We start from the raw sequence: 16,583 nt of genomic DNA on the forward strand, positions 1-16,583 counted from the left end.
TTTTTTTACCAAGTTTATTTTTTTGTATGTCATGTTGTTATTAATTCCATTCTTTTCTAGGCTTATTTACATTTCCATTCACGATATTTAGCAGATTTTTTTTATCCAGAGTGACTTACAAAAGTGCTTTATCATTTACTCAAGGAATGAATACATCCTAGCCAGTGCAGTAAGTTAGAGTCCAAGATACCATTGAACTAGAATACTGTTGAAATACAGGGATCAGTGCTGATGCCTAGAAGTGCAAAATACTCTATAACAGATATCGATAAGTTCGGAAAACAATACTCTAGAATAAGTACCAGAGGTTCAGTTACTCAACATAGGTGTAGGATCAGTGCTCATTTAAATATTCCACAAATAGATGGGTCTTCAGTCTGCATTTGAAGACCACAAGGGACTCTGCTGTCCAGACAGTAAGCAGACATTTGTTCCACCATCTAGGATCCAAGATAGAGAATACTCTCGATACTTGTCTTCCATGAGACTTGAAGCATGGTGTTTCAAGCCAAGCCATACTTGAGGTTCGACGTACTCAAGGTACAGATCGGGCTTTTACCATTGACATCAAATATTGAGGGACATTTTTGGCTTTGTAGGCAAACATTCAGGTTTTAATCTGATGTGTGCAGCTATTGGAAGCCAATAAAGGGAAACCAGTCGAGACCAGTCTTGCTGATGTGTTTTGGACAAATTGTAGAGGTCTGATGTCTCGGAGGAAGACCAGCAAGTAGCGAGTTGCATTAGTCTAGCCTTGAGATTACAAGAGACTGCACAAGCACCTGGGTAGCTTCCTGTGAGAGAACGGGCCGAATCCTTCGTATGTTACAAAGGAGAAATCTGCAAGACCGTGTTAGATTAGAGAAGAATGTCAAAGGCTGCTGAAAGGACTAGAAGAATCAAAACACATGACAGTTTGGCAGCTTTAGCAGCAAGTTTTTCCGTCACATGCTATGAGGGCCATTTCTGTAGAATGTGCCGGTTTGTAGCCAGACCGATTGATCACTTTATGCAAGTGCATGTACAACCAATGTTTCAGGAACTGCTTAAATATTAGGTTTCATACCTCAAATGTTAATCAAAATGAAGATTTTGAGGAAAATAAGTTTAATATGTAACTTTTCTCTGAAATATACCACCACTTTACTGGATAATATTGTTACTGACTTGTTCACAAACAGTAAATGTCATTCTTTGCAGTACAAATCTTTGTAAACTTTGCAGAGAATTAATTTATTATGATTATTCTTTATGTCTTTGGTTTGGACTTTTTGGGGGCAAATATTGTTCGAAACTGGATGTTTGACAAATCACATTATTTTTTGTTACACACAAAAGGGTCTCTATACGAAAAAAAAGTTGAAAGTCATATAAGGCTTCTTTTGAAGAAAGATGTACCCATCTATCAGTACCCATCTATCAGCTACTTACTCGGCTGCTGCTAAAAATAGGGATTTCAAATATTTTTTGAACTATTGACTTATTTTCCCAATAACCAAAATGTCAGTGCAGCATTCTAGAAATGTCACAATTGTCACAATGTCACAATGATTATTCTTTATGTCTTTGGTTTGGCCTTTTTTGGGGCAAATATTGTTTGAAACTGGATGTTTGACAAATCACATTATTTTTTGTTACACACAAAAGGGTCTCTATACGAAAAAAAAGTTGAAAGTCATATAAGGGTTCTTTTGAAGAAAGATGTACCCATCTACCAGTACCCATCTATCAGCTACTTACTCGGCTGCTGCTAAAAATAGGGATTTCAAATATTTTTTGAACTATTGACTTATTTTCCCAATAACCAAAATGTCAGTGCAGCATTCTAGAAATGTCACAATGCATATGACATCACAACAGCTTTGACGTCACTACAAGTATATAAAGGTGAGCGCAAGCATTTATATGTCATTTCACTTGACAGATTTCAGCAGTTATAAAGTTGGAAGACAATAGAGTGAATTAAACCTAATCGTAGGTCAACTTTCCAGAACAAGGTACGGTTGAATAAGTCAATTTTGTAATTACAGAAGGCTATTTTCCATCTAATTGTATGTGTATGTATCTGTCTGTCTGTCTAAATGTCCGCTTAGCTACTATAGCTAGAGCTTTTCTAATTTTATGATGAACGGTCTGTCTGCTGTAGTTTTATATAGTTATGGAATGCATTGACGTTCCACCTGTTTTCTCACACAAGGCTTTATGTCAAGCATAAGCGACTGCTTTTTATGCTATTTAGATTTTGCTGTTTTAAAGGTACAAGACAAGTAATATAAGTGATTAAACCAAATTTCATCACCATACCCGCCCTTTCTCGTCTGCCCACAATTGGTGACGTATTTCGATGTGGTACGTCCACGCTGCAGGTGCGTATAACGTTCCTAAGTGCGGACAGTTTGAGACGAACAGCTCTACTTAGCAGAGAAGAGTCGATCCACAGTAACGCCCCTCTCTCTGCGTCTACCTCTGTTCACTCACTAGAGAGAATCTGCTTAATATAAACAATTTAATTTGATAATTTTGACCATTAACACTTTGTGCGCTGTGTGAGCAAAAACAATGTATGTATTCTGTGCTTTCTAACTTTCACAGCAGTTGTCGGTTATGTGTTGATTCTGTCAGATGCCCTCACGGTTATAAAATCATTTTAGCGGTGCCGAGCCACAGGTTGAATATTTGGAAGTGACTGTTGGTTAACACGTAAGCTAGTGTTAATGGGTGCGTTTCAGTCGCTGTCATACTCGTCCCGTTGTCTGAAACGGAAAAAAAATATATGTAATAGAATTATCAAAAAAAAAAGGACTTATTACTTGAAGCAGTGAAGCGAAAACGGGTTTTATGTTATGAGCAAATCTTTTGGCCCTTAACTCAAAAGAGAGTTCCATTTGAGAGTTCCAAAGTCTAGAGTTTAACAGTACCTTGTTAATGGCTATAAATGAACAGTTTAAATGCGTAAAAAGAGCAGCTGACCTGTTGCTTGCCATATGGGCTAGTTAGCTCACCTTCATATGTACCGCTAACCTGACTGGTTACTTATCTTAGTTTGCCTTCTCCAACAGTCACCATTACGTGGGGTCAGATATTTGTTAGCTAATAAGTTACTTCCATATACCCACCAACACATTCTACAGGTCGACACATTCCTGCTGCCCCTTTTGTGTATGTGTCATGACTGTTTACTTAATGATGTTTAAGTTGTTTGTGACCTAATTATTAACCACTAATAAAATCAGTTTAAACCATTCATAAACTTTTTGTATTCAATGCAGTAAGATTTAGCCTTTGGAACTAATGGTTTAGGGATATGCATACCCAGCTGCTTGCCTGTTGAAATTTGCCTGTAAAGGTGTGCTGCCATTCTGATTGCTTTCTTGCCTGTTTTCTGTCCTCCATGAGTGTTGGTCTGCATACTGACAGTCTTTCTGAACTGACTGCCATTCACATGTATAACTGTCTGCCTTCTGATCCTCAAGCCTGCCTGCTTACATGTTAGATTGCTGTCTGTCCACCAAACTGTAAAAATGATTTATGCTTTTGACTTCATATCGCCTTTTCAGAACAAAGTATTCCAGGAGAGTCCTAAGAAAACTTGGACCAGGACAAATGGAGAAACAGAAGCGTCTTTTTGGCAGGAAGATGTAAGGCCTTTGCACTACAATGTTAAAAAATCTTAGAATAACAATATTAATTTAAAATGATTCTTATTTATATAGCATATTCCTTATAGAACCCAAAATCTCAAGGTGCTTTACACTGCAATGAACGAACAGTATTCAGTAATAAAACATTGATCAAATAAAACAGTTAAAAGTCACAAAATATAAATGTAGAAAATGAAATTAATTGAAACAGAATTTAAATTAAACCAGCTAAACAAGCTGAACAATTAGATCAAGCTAAACAAGCCACTCTTTAATCTGTATTAAACACCAATAGAGCTTGCACTCTAAATACTTTCTGGACTATTCCAAAGTATCGGAACGATGAAACATGAAACAGATGAAACATGTTTCATCAGCCTTGTTATTTTAAAAGATTAGGAAGTAATGTTAAAGGAATTAGTCTTATTTTCCTTATAATGTGCTAAAGTAGAATAAAATAATTTTGATTGTATTGTGCAATTAACAAAATACAACATGGACCTGAGCTCTATGAGTGATTCATCCATTAAATAGAGAATAAGAATAACAATCTATAAACTTAGACACAAGCTCTCTCAAAATAATTTGATCATGGATTTTAGTTCAGGCTGTTGATGTTTGAAGAATAACAAACGAACAACATTTCCTTATATATTTTTGTTGTTTCCATAGTAAAATTCCTTCACCTCCAAAAGTGGCACGGGCTTCTTCAGTATTTAAAAAGGTGAGTTTAAAATGGCCAAATTTGTTTTTCATCAGAAAATCGAATTGTTGCTAATAAGTGAGATGTCAGCACAGTTGTTATGTTATCCTGATATTTAATTTCTTTTTATTCAACCTCTTCTATGGTTCTCAAAACAAGAGCAAGTCAAAAAGCACAAGACAAGACGAGAATAAACCTGTGAGGAATGACAGCAAAATGCTCCTTGATAGAGCCAAAAAAATCATCCCAGACTTGGAGAAGCTCGATATTGCACCAATCTTGACCCATTTTGTGATGGATCTGACTAATGAGTATGCCATTTTTAAACCTTTTCTTCTTCTTCTTCTTCTTCTTCTTCTTCTTCTTCTTCTTCTTCTTCTTCTTCTTCTTCTTCAATTTATCATTTTTATTTTTGGTATACTTTTGAATGTATGAGATTTTTAGAATAAATATTAATTGTAGTTCTAAAGAATGCTTTTATTCACATTCTTTTAGGCAGTGGACATCTATCCGGAAAGCAATCCCTAGTCCAGTAAGTCATACTACATTGCTTACACATCATCATATTTTAAATGGGATTCATATTAATTCTAAACCAAACAACCAAAACCATTTTGGAGCAATTTTCAATGTTCGCCTTTCTATGTTATCTCTCCTTTCTTTCACAGGAGACAAAGGTCATGATCTCTCATATGGGTTCATTCATTGCCGACATTGTCAGTGAAGTAACTGTGATGGGTCTTCTTTCATCTCTGGAAGAAATGTTAGATGTTGATCTAAGATCAGTGTTGCTTGCAAATTCCAAGAAGGAAACTGCAGATTTGCTGAATGCTTTCCGTACCAGATCTTGTGAGATAAATCATTCAGCTTCAGTCCACGTGAAGGAGGGGACAGCTCATATAGACTCTCTAAGCAGAGATGTTAGGACTGCAGTTATTGATACGCATCGCAGTTGCCTGGATGACCATGAGAGAGACCAAATTGTGATGAAATTCCACTCGACTATGGAAGATACAAATTCAGAAGCAATGAGTGAGCTTCTGATAGGAGATACTGAGAGTTTGACATCGTTATCCTCAGATGTCCATGACGATGGTACATCTAGACCTATAAGTACCATTCCTATAGCTGGCTCTCCGGTTTCGGATATGCTTCAGCGCTTTGATGATGAGATGGAGGAATTTGCTGAACTGTCGCAAGACATCAATCCCCGCATAAAAGGAAGGACACATTTTTTGTCCCGTCATTTAATAAATCCTGACCTTGAAGGGGTCTCATCTTGTGAGCTCTGTGGTATGGTCATGCCAATCTACCTAGAGCAGGATGACTTGAAATCATCACAGGCATCATCAGAGCTATGCACAGATAGTAGGAACACCTCCTCCGACGTCATGGCAAGCCAAGTTATGGAGTTGGTTGTCCCACCCTCTGTGAAGAAGGCTCAAGAGTCCCCCAGTGTACACAATGACTGGTCTTCCCTGTTCAGCATCGATATACATAGCTCTCCATCACTACAGTCTGAGATGTCTGCTAGGTCACCATGTACTGAGCCTTCTCTGGACAATCAGAGCAAAACCATGAAAGCCCAGAAGGGGAGATTGCATTTCCTATTCCCCTTCAGTAAGGTCTCAAAGAACTTAAAGGTAAAACATTTGACTTATTTCTTATTTAGATTTTGTTACATTATTAATTTTTAAAGTAGTGCATATTTGAATTTCATTTCACACTGAATGTGTATATATCACTTTGCATAAATGACATAATTTGTTCTAAATTATATTCTGTTGCATTATTACTGGTTTGTATCTGTACTTTTAGTTATAAATTTACTTATGCTCTGATATTTTTCTACTAAATCATTGTTTTGTTTTTGTTAGAAACTCAAAAAGAAAAGCAAGGAGCACCCTAACACTGTAGCTGCTGCTGCAACTACAGGTAAGAACATATTGCTAGAAACACATATGACAATTTAGTTGTTAGACAGAATATCACAGTTATATCCATTTTTTAAAAATCAATAACTTTTTTGTCTTATGATAGGTAGTGAAGATGTTTCCCCCATCTCGTCACGTTTCACGAGGATGTTATCGTTCTTTACAAGGCAACGCTCAAATCATCAATAAAGCCTGAAACATCAATTTGCTGAAAATGTGCAAAAATGGCTGGTTTTTGATTACATTTACATTTACATTTACAGCATTTAGCAGATGCTCTTATCCAGAGCGTCTTACAAAAGTGCTTTGTCCTTTACTCATAGAATATATCCTAGTACAGTACAGTAGGTTAGAGTCCAACATACCAGTGAACTAGAATACTGTAGAATACAGGGATCAATGCTGATACCTAGAAGTACAAAACACATAAGGTCTATCTTAAACAATGATAAGTGCAATAAACAATAAGTGATAGAGATGTAATGTGGCCATAATTATCATATTTTTACATTTGATATTGTTTTGCAATACAGCAGAAGTTCAAATTTGGTTATGCTGCTGTGTTGGTTACAGATCATCACAGACTGGTCCCAAACAACAAACAACAAATTAGGGCATAGTTCACAACATAATCTACAAATAGTTTTAACGAAAATAAAGCATCTGCAAGTCCTAAAATGTGTTTTATATTTCTGTTGAAACATGAATCATATTAATTGCCAGCCCTTTTAAAGTTTCAGATATTTTTTTTTACTACAATAATCAACTTCAATAATCCATCTGATGTTCAATGCAGGAATCCCTCCTGTCTGTCGCTGTTCCTCTTCCTCTCACAGGTAAGGGTACCAGTTGACTTTCCTCCGGCCGAGCGAGTAGGCTGCGGGCCGGTGGTGAAGAACGGAGCCGCTTCCTGACCTATCGTAGGATGACATCACAGACTGCTGGAACTGTGGCAGGAGCCAAGGCAAAAAAAAAATGGCAACAAGATATCGATAGGCATGTCAATATTCCCAGCACCCAGGTGAACTACTGCCTACCATGGGACTGTTGGAAACCTATTAAGATAGTATTGAGATTTTTATTTTTATTTTTTTACAAATCTATAAACTAAAAACAACATTATCTACTGACATACAACAATGTACAAAACAAGACACAACATATAAGAATTTGAATTTTAAAACATGTAATACATATCGATCTTCTTTCAGCCCTACAAAAGACTTTTTGATGAATCAGAAAAGAAGATCGACGGCCGTGGCCCGACGACGGAGGTGGTCGTAGCAGTGGTGTTGGTTCGGGCGGGCTGAGGACTCACACAGTGGCATGCCCTTGAGGTAATAAGGAGTGTTTACAGGCAAAAGAGACCGAACAATGCATTAGACATATTAATAACATAAAACATAAGGGAGTATAAAGATTCTGTGTCCTTTCAGATTGATTTGCGTACAGGGCAGAGGCATCTGCAGGCTTAAGCAAAGGATCCTAGGTAGGCTTTGGTGGACCTCAGGGTAAGATATATGACCTCTCCACCAGGCTCAAGACCATATAGAAAAACAATCTTCTTTAGGATAAGGTCAAGAGAAGCCTTCTCTTGGAATGTGTTGGAACATATTGATTAATGTATGGTTTGTATCTAATAGTGCCGAATGCAAATAACAATATGTAAAAGTAGATTTGGTGAATACATTGTAACATTGGTAGTGGGATGGACAATTCTTTGTGCAAGAATGATGTTATTGGTTCATTTTTCTGCGGTTGCATTTAATATCACTATCCTTATGTATTTATATATCGCTTTTTACTGCAGATGTTGTCACAAAGCAGTTTTACAAATGTCCAAGTCCAAGCCCCCAGTGAGCAAGTCAAGGGCGACAGTGGCGAGGAAGAACTCCCTAGAGCATGAGGAAGAAACCTTGAGAGCAACCAAGACCCAAAGGGGAAGCCCATCCTCCTTTGCCTGGCAACGCTCACCACAATAATATCAATTTTAAGAGAGAAATAAATAAAAAATGAAAAAATAAGCAGTTAATGTCCAGTCCAATTTGCTAGAGGCCCTAGTCTTGACGCGATGGTGTGCATGTGTCCAAAGCCCATCCCACAAGAGAGCATCCATTAAGGGCAAGGGAGAAGCAGTTGGCTAGGGTGGAGCTGTGGTGGCCTACAGCAGGGCACATCAGGGGGTGGTGGGAAGAGCCATGGCAGCTGAGACGGGTTGAGGCTCAGTAACATCATGACATCAGGAGTAGGTGTACCTCGGCAGAAAGAGAGACTAGATTATTAGGCATGTCCAGGTACAAGGGTGTGTAAATTAGGGAACTATAATGTGCAAAGATGGGCTCCGGCAGATCTAGCTATGGCAGCACAGCTAAAAGGAAAGAGCCAGAAGGAAACACAGGCACGAGGGCACCCTGGAACATCAGCACTCCGCCGCTCTCAGTCAACACACTCGAGTGACAGAAGAGAGGTGAAGTGACAGCATCATAACATCCCAGTTTATCATAACTCTCAAAACCCATGGACCCCCAAGATGGGAAGTAGTTAATAAAATACCTGACTGTACAGATACTAAAAAGAAATCTAGGATTATTTTTGTTATTTTCTATTGGGCTCAAGAGATAAGCTGTTCGAGCAGTAATAAGTGTTTTTCTATAGGTGAGTAGGCTCTCCTTCCATGCAAGCTGGAAGACTACGAGCTTAGTGCGGTGCCATTTATGTTCTATTCTTTGAGTGTTTTGTTTTAAATTGCGAATGAGATCATTATACCAAGGTACTACATTTTTGTAGCTAATTTTTTTATTCTTAAATGGAGCAACATCATTAGGTGCACAGCAGAATACTGATTCTAAGCATTCAGTAATTTGATCAAGTTCCTTTGGGTTTGAGGGAATCCTAGGCGCAAATTTTTAGTCTGGGAGATTCCCAATAAATCCAGGTGCAGTGGACGATGTGATCGTGTGTCTGGTATGATAGCGAGGCGAGGTTACGATAGTGTGGCTCATGCATAGTTTAAATGAAATTAGGGAATGGCCTGCGATGGCACCTGACTGGGGTAGTATAACTACCTTCTCCATGTCTACACCGTATGGCAGTACTAAGTCAAGCGTATGTTTACATTTACATTTACAGCATTTAGCAGTACACTGTTATCCATAGCGACTTACAAAAGTGCTTTGTCATTTACTCATAGAATATATCCTAGTACAGTACAGTAGGTTAGAGTCCAACATACCAGTGAACTAGAATACTGTAGAATACTGGGATCAATGCTGATACCTAGAAGTACAAAACACATAAGGTCTATCTTAAACAATGATAAGTGCAATAAACAATAAGTGATAGAGTTTGTTAATCAACATCATTGTAATAAACAATACCCTACAATAAGTACTAATTTAGTCAGTCAATATGAGAGCAGGGTAAGTATGTCCACCAGAGTGTGTGGGTTCTCTTTGTACATTGAAACCAATTGATTCTAATATAGAACTAAAGGCCAAGTTCAGAGGGTGTTGGGCACTATCAAAGTGAATATTGAAATCACCAACAATAATGGCACTTTCTACTAGAGCAGATCCCTCTCAGTATCTACAGCTAGACAAAACGCACCTGCCACCTTGTGGTCAGTTGAAGTATTTGCTAGTGATTCTAGACAGGTTTTCCAAGTGGACTGAGGCGTTTCCTTGTTCTAAGGAAGATGCCCGCGCTGTGGTTAAAATCCTAGCCAAGGACATAATACCGAGGTACGGTGCGCCTCGGGTAATAGATTCAGATCAGGGACCCTGTTTCATTTCTATGGTAACTCAGAAACTATGCACCTACCTAACTATTGACTGGAAGTTTCACATCCCTTACCATCCTCAGTCATCTGGCATTGTTGACAAAATGAATTATACATTGAAACAAAGGCCATGATGGAAAACAGGAAAGAAATGGATAGATCTTGTCCTTCCTAGGTCTTCCTAAGTTCAAGACTGTTAACTCAATACACACTTTAAAACACTCAATACACAATTTAAATTTTTAATAATACTTGTTCAGGTTCCACTATTGTTCTCCAAACCATACATTATTCAATGTATGCATATTAATATTCAATATTTACACCAACCGGTTCTTGGTACCATTATGTTCAACCTGAGCTACTTGCATTTTATTTAAAAGGCGATCCTCTTCCATATCACCGGATGCCCATACTGCTTTTATTACCTCAATCTACTGCCAGCAGTGTTGTGTGAGATCAGAATGATGCCCAGTGCCACCACCAAATTGTCACTATTTGAGGTCGTTTTTGGTAGACCATTTACCACCCCATGGGTCAGAGGTAACCCAGGTGTTTCTCAGTCAGGTGACACAGCCATAGCTGATGACTGACAGACAAATCCTCTAAGACTTGGCTTGCGTTGCTTTGGTGTTACAGGAAAGGTTTGAAGCCCTTGTTTTTGTCTGTCTGGCATTCAGATTTCCTGAGCAGCCATGTTGTGATTCCTAATTAGGAACATGTTCCAGCCTACTCCATGCAAGCTGGAGCACTGGATCCACTTTTTAAATGTGCCTTTTTAAGGTGACGGCTTATAAAAGTCATCTCTGATTATTTTTGTTGTTGTTAGCTTTTTAATCTGTCAAGTCTGTAATTTTCCAGATTTATATCCATTAAAAAAACAGATGCTCTAAAGGGAGGGGGTGGACTCCTTCAGTGGTACAGCAGAAGTTGATAACTTCAAAATCATTTACAGCAGCTTCAACCTTGCCTGAGTGATTTAAGTAATTAGTGAAACTGGCACAGCACCACCAACCGTTTATTAAAGAAAACGTGTATGACACATGATTATCTTAATTCTTTTAATTAAAACAGTCCCTTGCAAGGCATATTATTCAATTATGTTCAAAGAGGTACATAGAGCATGCTGGCAAAACTGAACCGTTGAAGATACTACAGGAAATAAGAAATTTCCATAATGTGAATGAAACATTTATTTAAATGTATTGAATATTGCACATCTCAGAGCCTCCAGAGGTGGAAAAGACCAGGCCAGGTGAGCCATAGGTTGAATTGGAGCCCGAATCCAAGGGCCAGGGCGTCCCCGCCAGACGCATGACGCTCGAATTTGATCTTCTTGAAGCAATTAACTAGAGTTAATTGAAAGCGGAAGAGGATGCCTGGAGCTGCGATGCCATACCTTTAGGGAAAGATGAAAAAAGGAACACGAATCAAACAAATGAGACTGTTTGTTTTTCGAGGCTGAATGGGATGTGCCATAATAACCTTCAATTACTATATTGGTGTCCAAGCTGAAATTCAACTTGATTACAATAGCCGCAAGCCATGCAGATCTAGTTATGGGCTTTATTCAAAATTAAAACTAAAACAGAAGTAGATTTTAAAAAACACAACCACAATTCTGTGATTTATCTAACGCCAGCTAGTTAACTTCATAACTTACTCTCTGTTGATTTTCCCACCCTTAATCTTGCAGAAAGAAGGCTCAAGAAAACCAAGCGGATGTAAATCACAATCTTCCATGTTGTTTTGCCTCCACATCACCCTGAAAGTGCTTTATTTAAATAATTTAGCTCTGCTCAATTTCAACTTGATTACAATAGCCGCAAGCCATGCAGATCTAGTTATGGGCTTTATTCAAAATTAAAGCTAAAATAGAAGTAGATTTTAAAAAACACTACCACTATAGTAATTAACCTGCAAAATGTGTTCTTAATCTGTTGATTGCAACTGTCAAACATTTTTAAAAATGTGTTGAATATTACCCAAGTCACAGCCTACAGAGGTGGAAAAGCCCAGGCCAGGTGAACCATAGAACAAGTTGAACCCTGAATCCGAGGGCCAGGGCGACCCCGCCCGAACCCGAGGGCCAGGGCTCCCGCCAGACGCGTGATTCTCAAATTTGACCTTCTTGGAGAGGGAGATCCCACTGGAAGAAACTGAAGGGGAAGAGAATATACCTTTAGAGAAAGATGAAAACTGACCACTAACCAAACGAATGAGAGAGATTGTTCTTTGAGGCTGAATGTGATGTGTCATAATAACCATCAATTACTATAAAGGTGTCCAAGCTGAAATTCAACTTAATTACAATAGCTAGCCAGCAGCCAAGATAAAAGGTCACATGTCACAATTTTAAGCTTCCCTTTATACGAAAGAACTGCAGTATTTTAAATTTGCCACATCGTTGGCAGACAGGTACCTAGCCATAGTAGCTAATTATCCTAGCTAGTTCACACTTCATTCTCCCCCAAATGATCCCATTATCGACAGGTATCCGTGCTTAGACATGAAGACAGTTCAGCGACCGAGGACTGACATGCAGCTGTCACAGCTCTTTTAGAGCAATCCGACGGTTAGCGAGCCAATGCTAGATAATAACGTTAATCGCAGCTACAGTAAATAGTTGGCAGTTAATCTGCTAGTTAACTAACGTGCTCCATCGCCATGAAAATTAGAATCTGTTGCCGCAAGAGATGTGCATAAGTAATGTGTGAACTAGCTAAGTTAACCATCTCAAATAGACAGCTTGTCTGTTAGCTAACCTAGCTAGAGAGCCCAATGTTACCTGAGTCGTTGAATTCAAGTCCGACTTGACACTTTAGCCTTTCCCATTAGGCCTCATCGTCTTTTTAAACAAAATTAACATACTATTCATAAAATCCATATAGAGCAAGTTTTATGGATGATCTGCTCAGTGAAGCTGCATTATTTCTGTTATAATACGGACACGGCAGCATTTTCACGGCATGTTTTCTTAATCTGTTTATTGCAACTGTCAACACATACGAATGATTAATAATTAATGTAAACTGTTATGCAGCGAATTAAAGATACTATATTTTCCTGTTTCCCTAGAAATAATCCAAACTGCAGTGTCTGCTTATTTATGCTGAAGCACACTTAAGTGGGTATATTTTTTGTGGATTCCACATATACATTAAAAGGAAAATGTTGCCCAATCATGTCAGAAATAGCAAAACAAAAAAACACAGGCTCCGAGTTACTGAAAGAGAAGTACGCGATGAGGTCCTGGTAGAGCATAGGCACAGGTTGGTCATACGTGTTTATGAGGAGTTTAATTTAAGCAAAATCCTCATCACACACCCAAGAAGTCAAAGCCTGCAAAATCCCCAAGCAGCAAGACTGCATCAAGTTAGCACTGGCTGAAGCAAAAATAGTGCTGTGTCCTGCTGTGTGGCTCATCCACTCTACCAGTCTCTTAGTATTGGGCTTAGTGTGCTTAATTCATCTTGATGTCCTAACTGACATTCAAAAAGAAATGGATGTGAGAAGACAGTGTAGGAGTTCAAATTTGAATTGGCTTGAAATGTAGGCTGAAGTGCTCTTCTGCAGCTGAGCAGCTCATTTTCTGCTGAGCATCTTCACAGCCCTTACAAGGAGAGCATGAAAATGATGGAGGGGACAAGAAAAATCAGAATAATGCTTTAAGGACTGGACACATTTACAGCTTCTCACACTAAACAAAGTACTCCAAGGTAAAAAGTTCATCAAAGTAAAACATGTTTCATCCATCTTTCTGTGAACTGATATTTTAATGACTGACAGACAAATCCTCCAAGACTTGGCTTGGGATGCTTTGGTGTACAGGAGAGGTTTGAACCCCTTTCATTAAAGAAAACGTGTATGACTCAGGTGCTAGGGTATTATCAGAATGTAATTTATTCCAAATGTAAACACATGATTCTCTTAATTAGAGATTCCCTTATAAGGCATATTATTCAATAATGTTCATAGAGGTACAAAAAACAAAACAAAACAACAAAACCCTACTGAGTCTGGAAAAGAACATCTTTATCAATAAAAAGTATCAAATGACCTGAACACAGTTGTACCACCATTACAAACTCCTTGCTTGAGTCTGCATGTATACATGTATGATAGTAACATATCAGCCAATGAATGATGGACTCGAGTTTGTACTCGAGGAAAGAAAGAAATTTTCATAATGTCATAAAGAATCAAGTGTTTGGAAAACGTCTAGGAAAAGAAAGAAACATTTATTTAAATGTGCTGAATATTGCACAAGTCGCAACCCTTGAAAAACCAAGAAGAGTTCTCGGTCTGCTTAAGTACTGTGTACTGCAAAAACACAAGTAGAATTGAATTTTCCACAAATACACATACAAGAACCATAGAAGAAAGCATAGTGTTGGTCTTATAGAACGAGAGACACAAAAACCTCAGCTACAATGATCAACAATTACACAATGAAGTTTGGATTCAACGGAATTTCGTTTTGAACTACGGTAGAGGGGCCTCTTTATCGGCTACTCGAATACTAGGCAACAACCTGATTCACCATTTGTGGATCACATTTGAGCAGTAACATGATTTGGTAGAACACTTGCATTTGAAACCATTTTTGTCTTCTTTTATAGGTGGAATCGGAGGCCAGTTTGGTGATGTTTTAAATCTACTTGAAGAATAACAAACAAACAAAAAGCCAACCCTAATGTAACATTTAAAAGAAGCACCAAAGTGGGCATCAGATTTACCATCAAACAGGGTCTTGCTGCTGTCGAAGCCTGTGCACTGCCGCTTGCAGATCTCCATGTTCTGCAAGCAAGATTTCACACTGCAGCGAGAGACACACACACACACACACACACACACACACACACACACACACACACACACACACACACACACACACACACACACACACACAGGTGGGGGGGGGGTTACAGTACTAGCAGAGAAACTCTGATGCTATTTGGATTTCTAAATTAACACGGTGTTCCTTAAAATGTTTTTGAAACACTGACATGTAGATTGGAAGGCCTGGAGCAACTCACTGTGCACTCTGAGGGAAGTGGAGGAGGTGGGTCATGGTCAGAAACAGGTGGTTCACGGTCTTCACTGGCGTGATCCTTTTGTGAGCGTCTAGCGTGAGCATCTTCTTTAGTAGGTCGATGAACTCCCGCCGGTCGGCCTTCTCCGCCAAGACGTCGGTGCCTTTCAGACTGGTCATATTGACCTGCGAGAGAGACCCATGGGTGAGTCATATTATTCACCAGCAGAGGGCGGCAATGCACCCAATACGAACGAAGTTCTGCAGCAAATTTCTACGCACTGCTCTGCCCTTCGCAGATGCCGTTCTCCAGAGCGACTTACATGCGCTACTCATTATGACAGCAGAAACGCTCGACCTTTCAGCTAGCACCTTGTTCTACCTGCTCTATAATGTGAGCTGCGGGAGCCCTTTGTCACGTTCTTCAATTTCACATCGCAACACTAAAAGAAATGCGTATAGTTACGCGCACAAAAGCCCAAATAACCTGCATCATGTCGTCAAGGCAGTTTAAAATGTACTTCCGAGTCTCTTTGGACTTGATGCCACGCTCCGCCTCATGCTCCGAAGGTGTCTGGAGAAAGGAAAGAAAAAACAAACCATTCAGCTCCACCATTAAGTTACATGAAGTCATTAAGTTACGTCCCTTATAAAAAACACATGGCATTTGGCATTTGAAGACAGGCAAACCTTGAGTCTCCACAGGGGGTAGCAGTAGAAATAGTAGTGCGTCTTGGTCGCTGCGCTCAACATGCACTCTGCTGGTAGGCCCTGCGTCTCGGAGATGTAACGGATCTGCAGAGACACCATACGGCAAAAGGATTATGACTTTATTTTGAGTTAATCCTTTCATTTTCAAAGTGCATGTCTAAAAAAACAGGCCATAGAAACTCATTTATATTAATCCTAAAAATGAGCGGGCCGACAAAGCAGCTAAAAGGTCAAACTACACACACACACACACACACACACACACACACACACACACACACACACACACACACACACACATATCACTACAGCCACAAAACCACTACAGGTCTGCACCACTGATGCTGTACGGGCGTTAAGGCACAGCTCAAAGGACCATGTGCTTACCTGATCATATTCGGAGGCTCCGGGATACAGGGGCCAGCCCAGGAACAGCTCAGCAATGACACAGCCCAGGGACCACATATCGATGGCCTCACAGAATGGGAGACCCAGGATGAGCTCAGGCGATCTGGACCAAAAACACAGAGATCGCCATCATGAAATCAGCCTCGGCTGATAATTCCGTGGGGGGGTGTTTGTGTTCCTAGACATTACACACCCACTATTCTAGTGTAACATGGAACCAACACTACAATGCACCAACACTACAATAATGTTCTGTTTTGCATTAAGTAAATACAGAGTACCAATGCAGTTAAACACCCGTTACTCAGTATATTACACTGTTAATTAACAGTGTAGCTACAATGTAATAGCGGTTTTGTACAGACTCGCTAAA

At 39.2% G+C, this 16,583-nt stretch overlaps 1 protein-coding gene across 1 annotated transcript; it reads right to left on the reverse strand.

Moving 5' to 3' along the window:
• Positions 1 to 12,009: 12,009 nt before the first annotated feature.
• Positions 12,010 to 15,901, reverse strand: LOC145655925 (homeodomain-interacting protein kinase 2-like). Its single transcript, XM_081709389.1, has 5 exons — positions 15,782 to 15,901; positions 15,579 to 15,665; positions 15,096 to 15,277; positions 14,796 to 14,875; positions 12,010 to 12,215 (listed from the first exon to the last, which is right to left on the reverse strand). The coding sequence occupies exons 1-5, from the start codon at positions 15,899 to 15,901 to the stop codon at positions 12,010 to 12,012; spliced, it is 675 nt and encodes a 224-aa protein (XP_081565515.1).
• Positions 15,902 to 16,583: the final 682 nt, after the last annotated feature.

The sequence above is a fragment of the Electrophorus electricus genome, unplaced genomic scaffold, assembly GCF_041902795.1.
Source record: "Electrophorus electricus isolate QZ-2024a unplaced genomic scaffold, ASM4190279v1 Scaffold40, whole genome shotgun sequence".
Classification (NCBI taxonomy): domain Eukaryota; kingdom Metazoa; phylum Chordata; class Actinopteri; order Gymnotiformes; family Gymnotidae; genus Electrophorus; species Electrophorus electricus.

Excerpts from the sequence above, each read along its gene's own strand:
- LOC145655925 (XM_081709389.1), bottom strand. The coding sequence starts at position 15,901 with ATGGTGTCTCTGCAGATCCGTTACATCTCCGAGACGCAGGGCCTACCA. Across the intron at positions 15,666-15,781 it reads ACCCCCTGTGGAGACTCAAG|ACACCTTCGGAGCATGAGGC; the intron begins GTTTGCCTGTCT and ends TCCTTTCTCCAG. Across the intron at positions 15,278-15,578 it reads GCCTTGACGACATGATGCAG|GTCAATATGACCAGTCTGAA; the intron begins GTTATTTGGGCT and ends TCTCTCTCGCAG.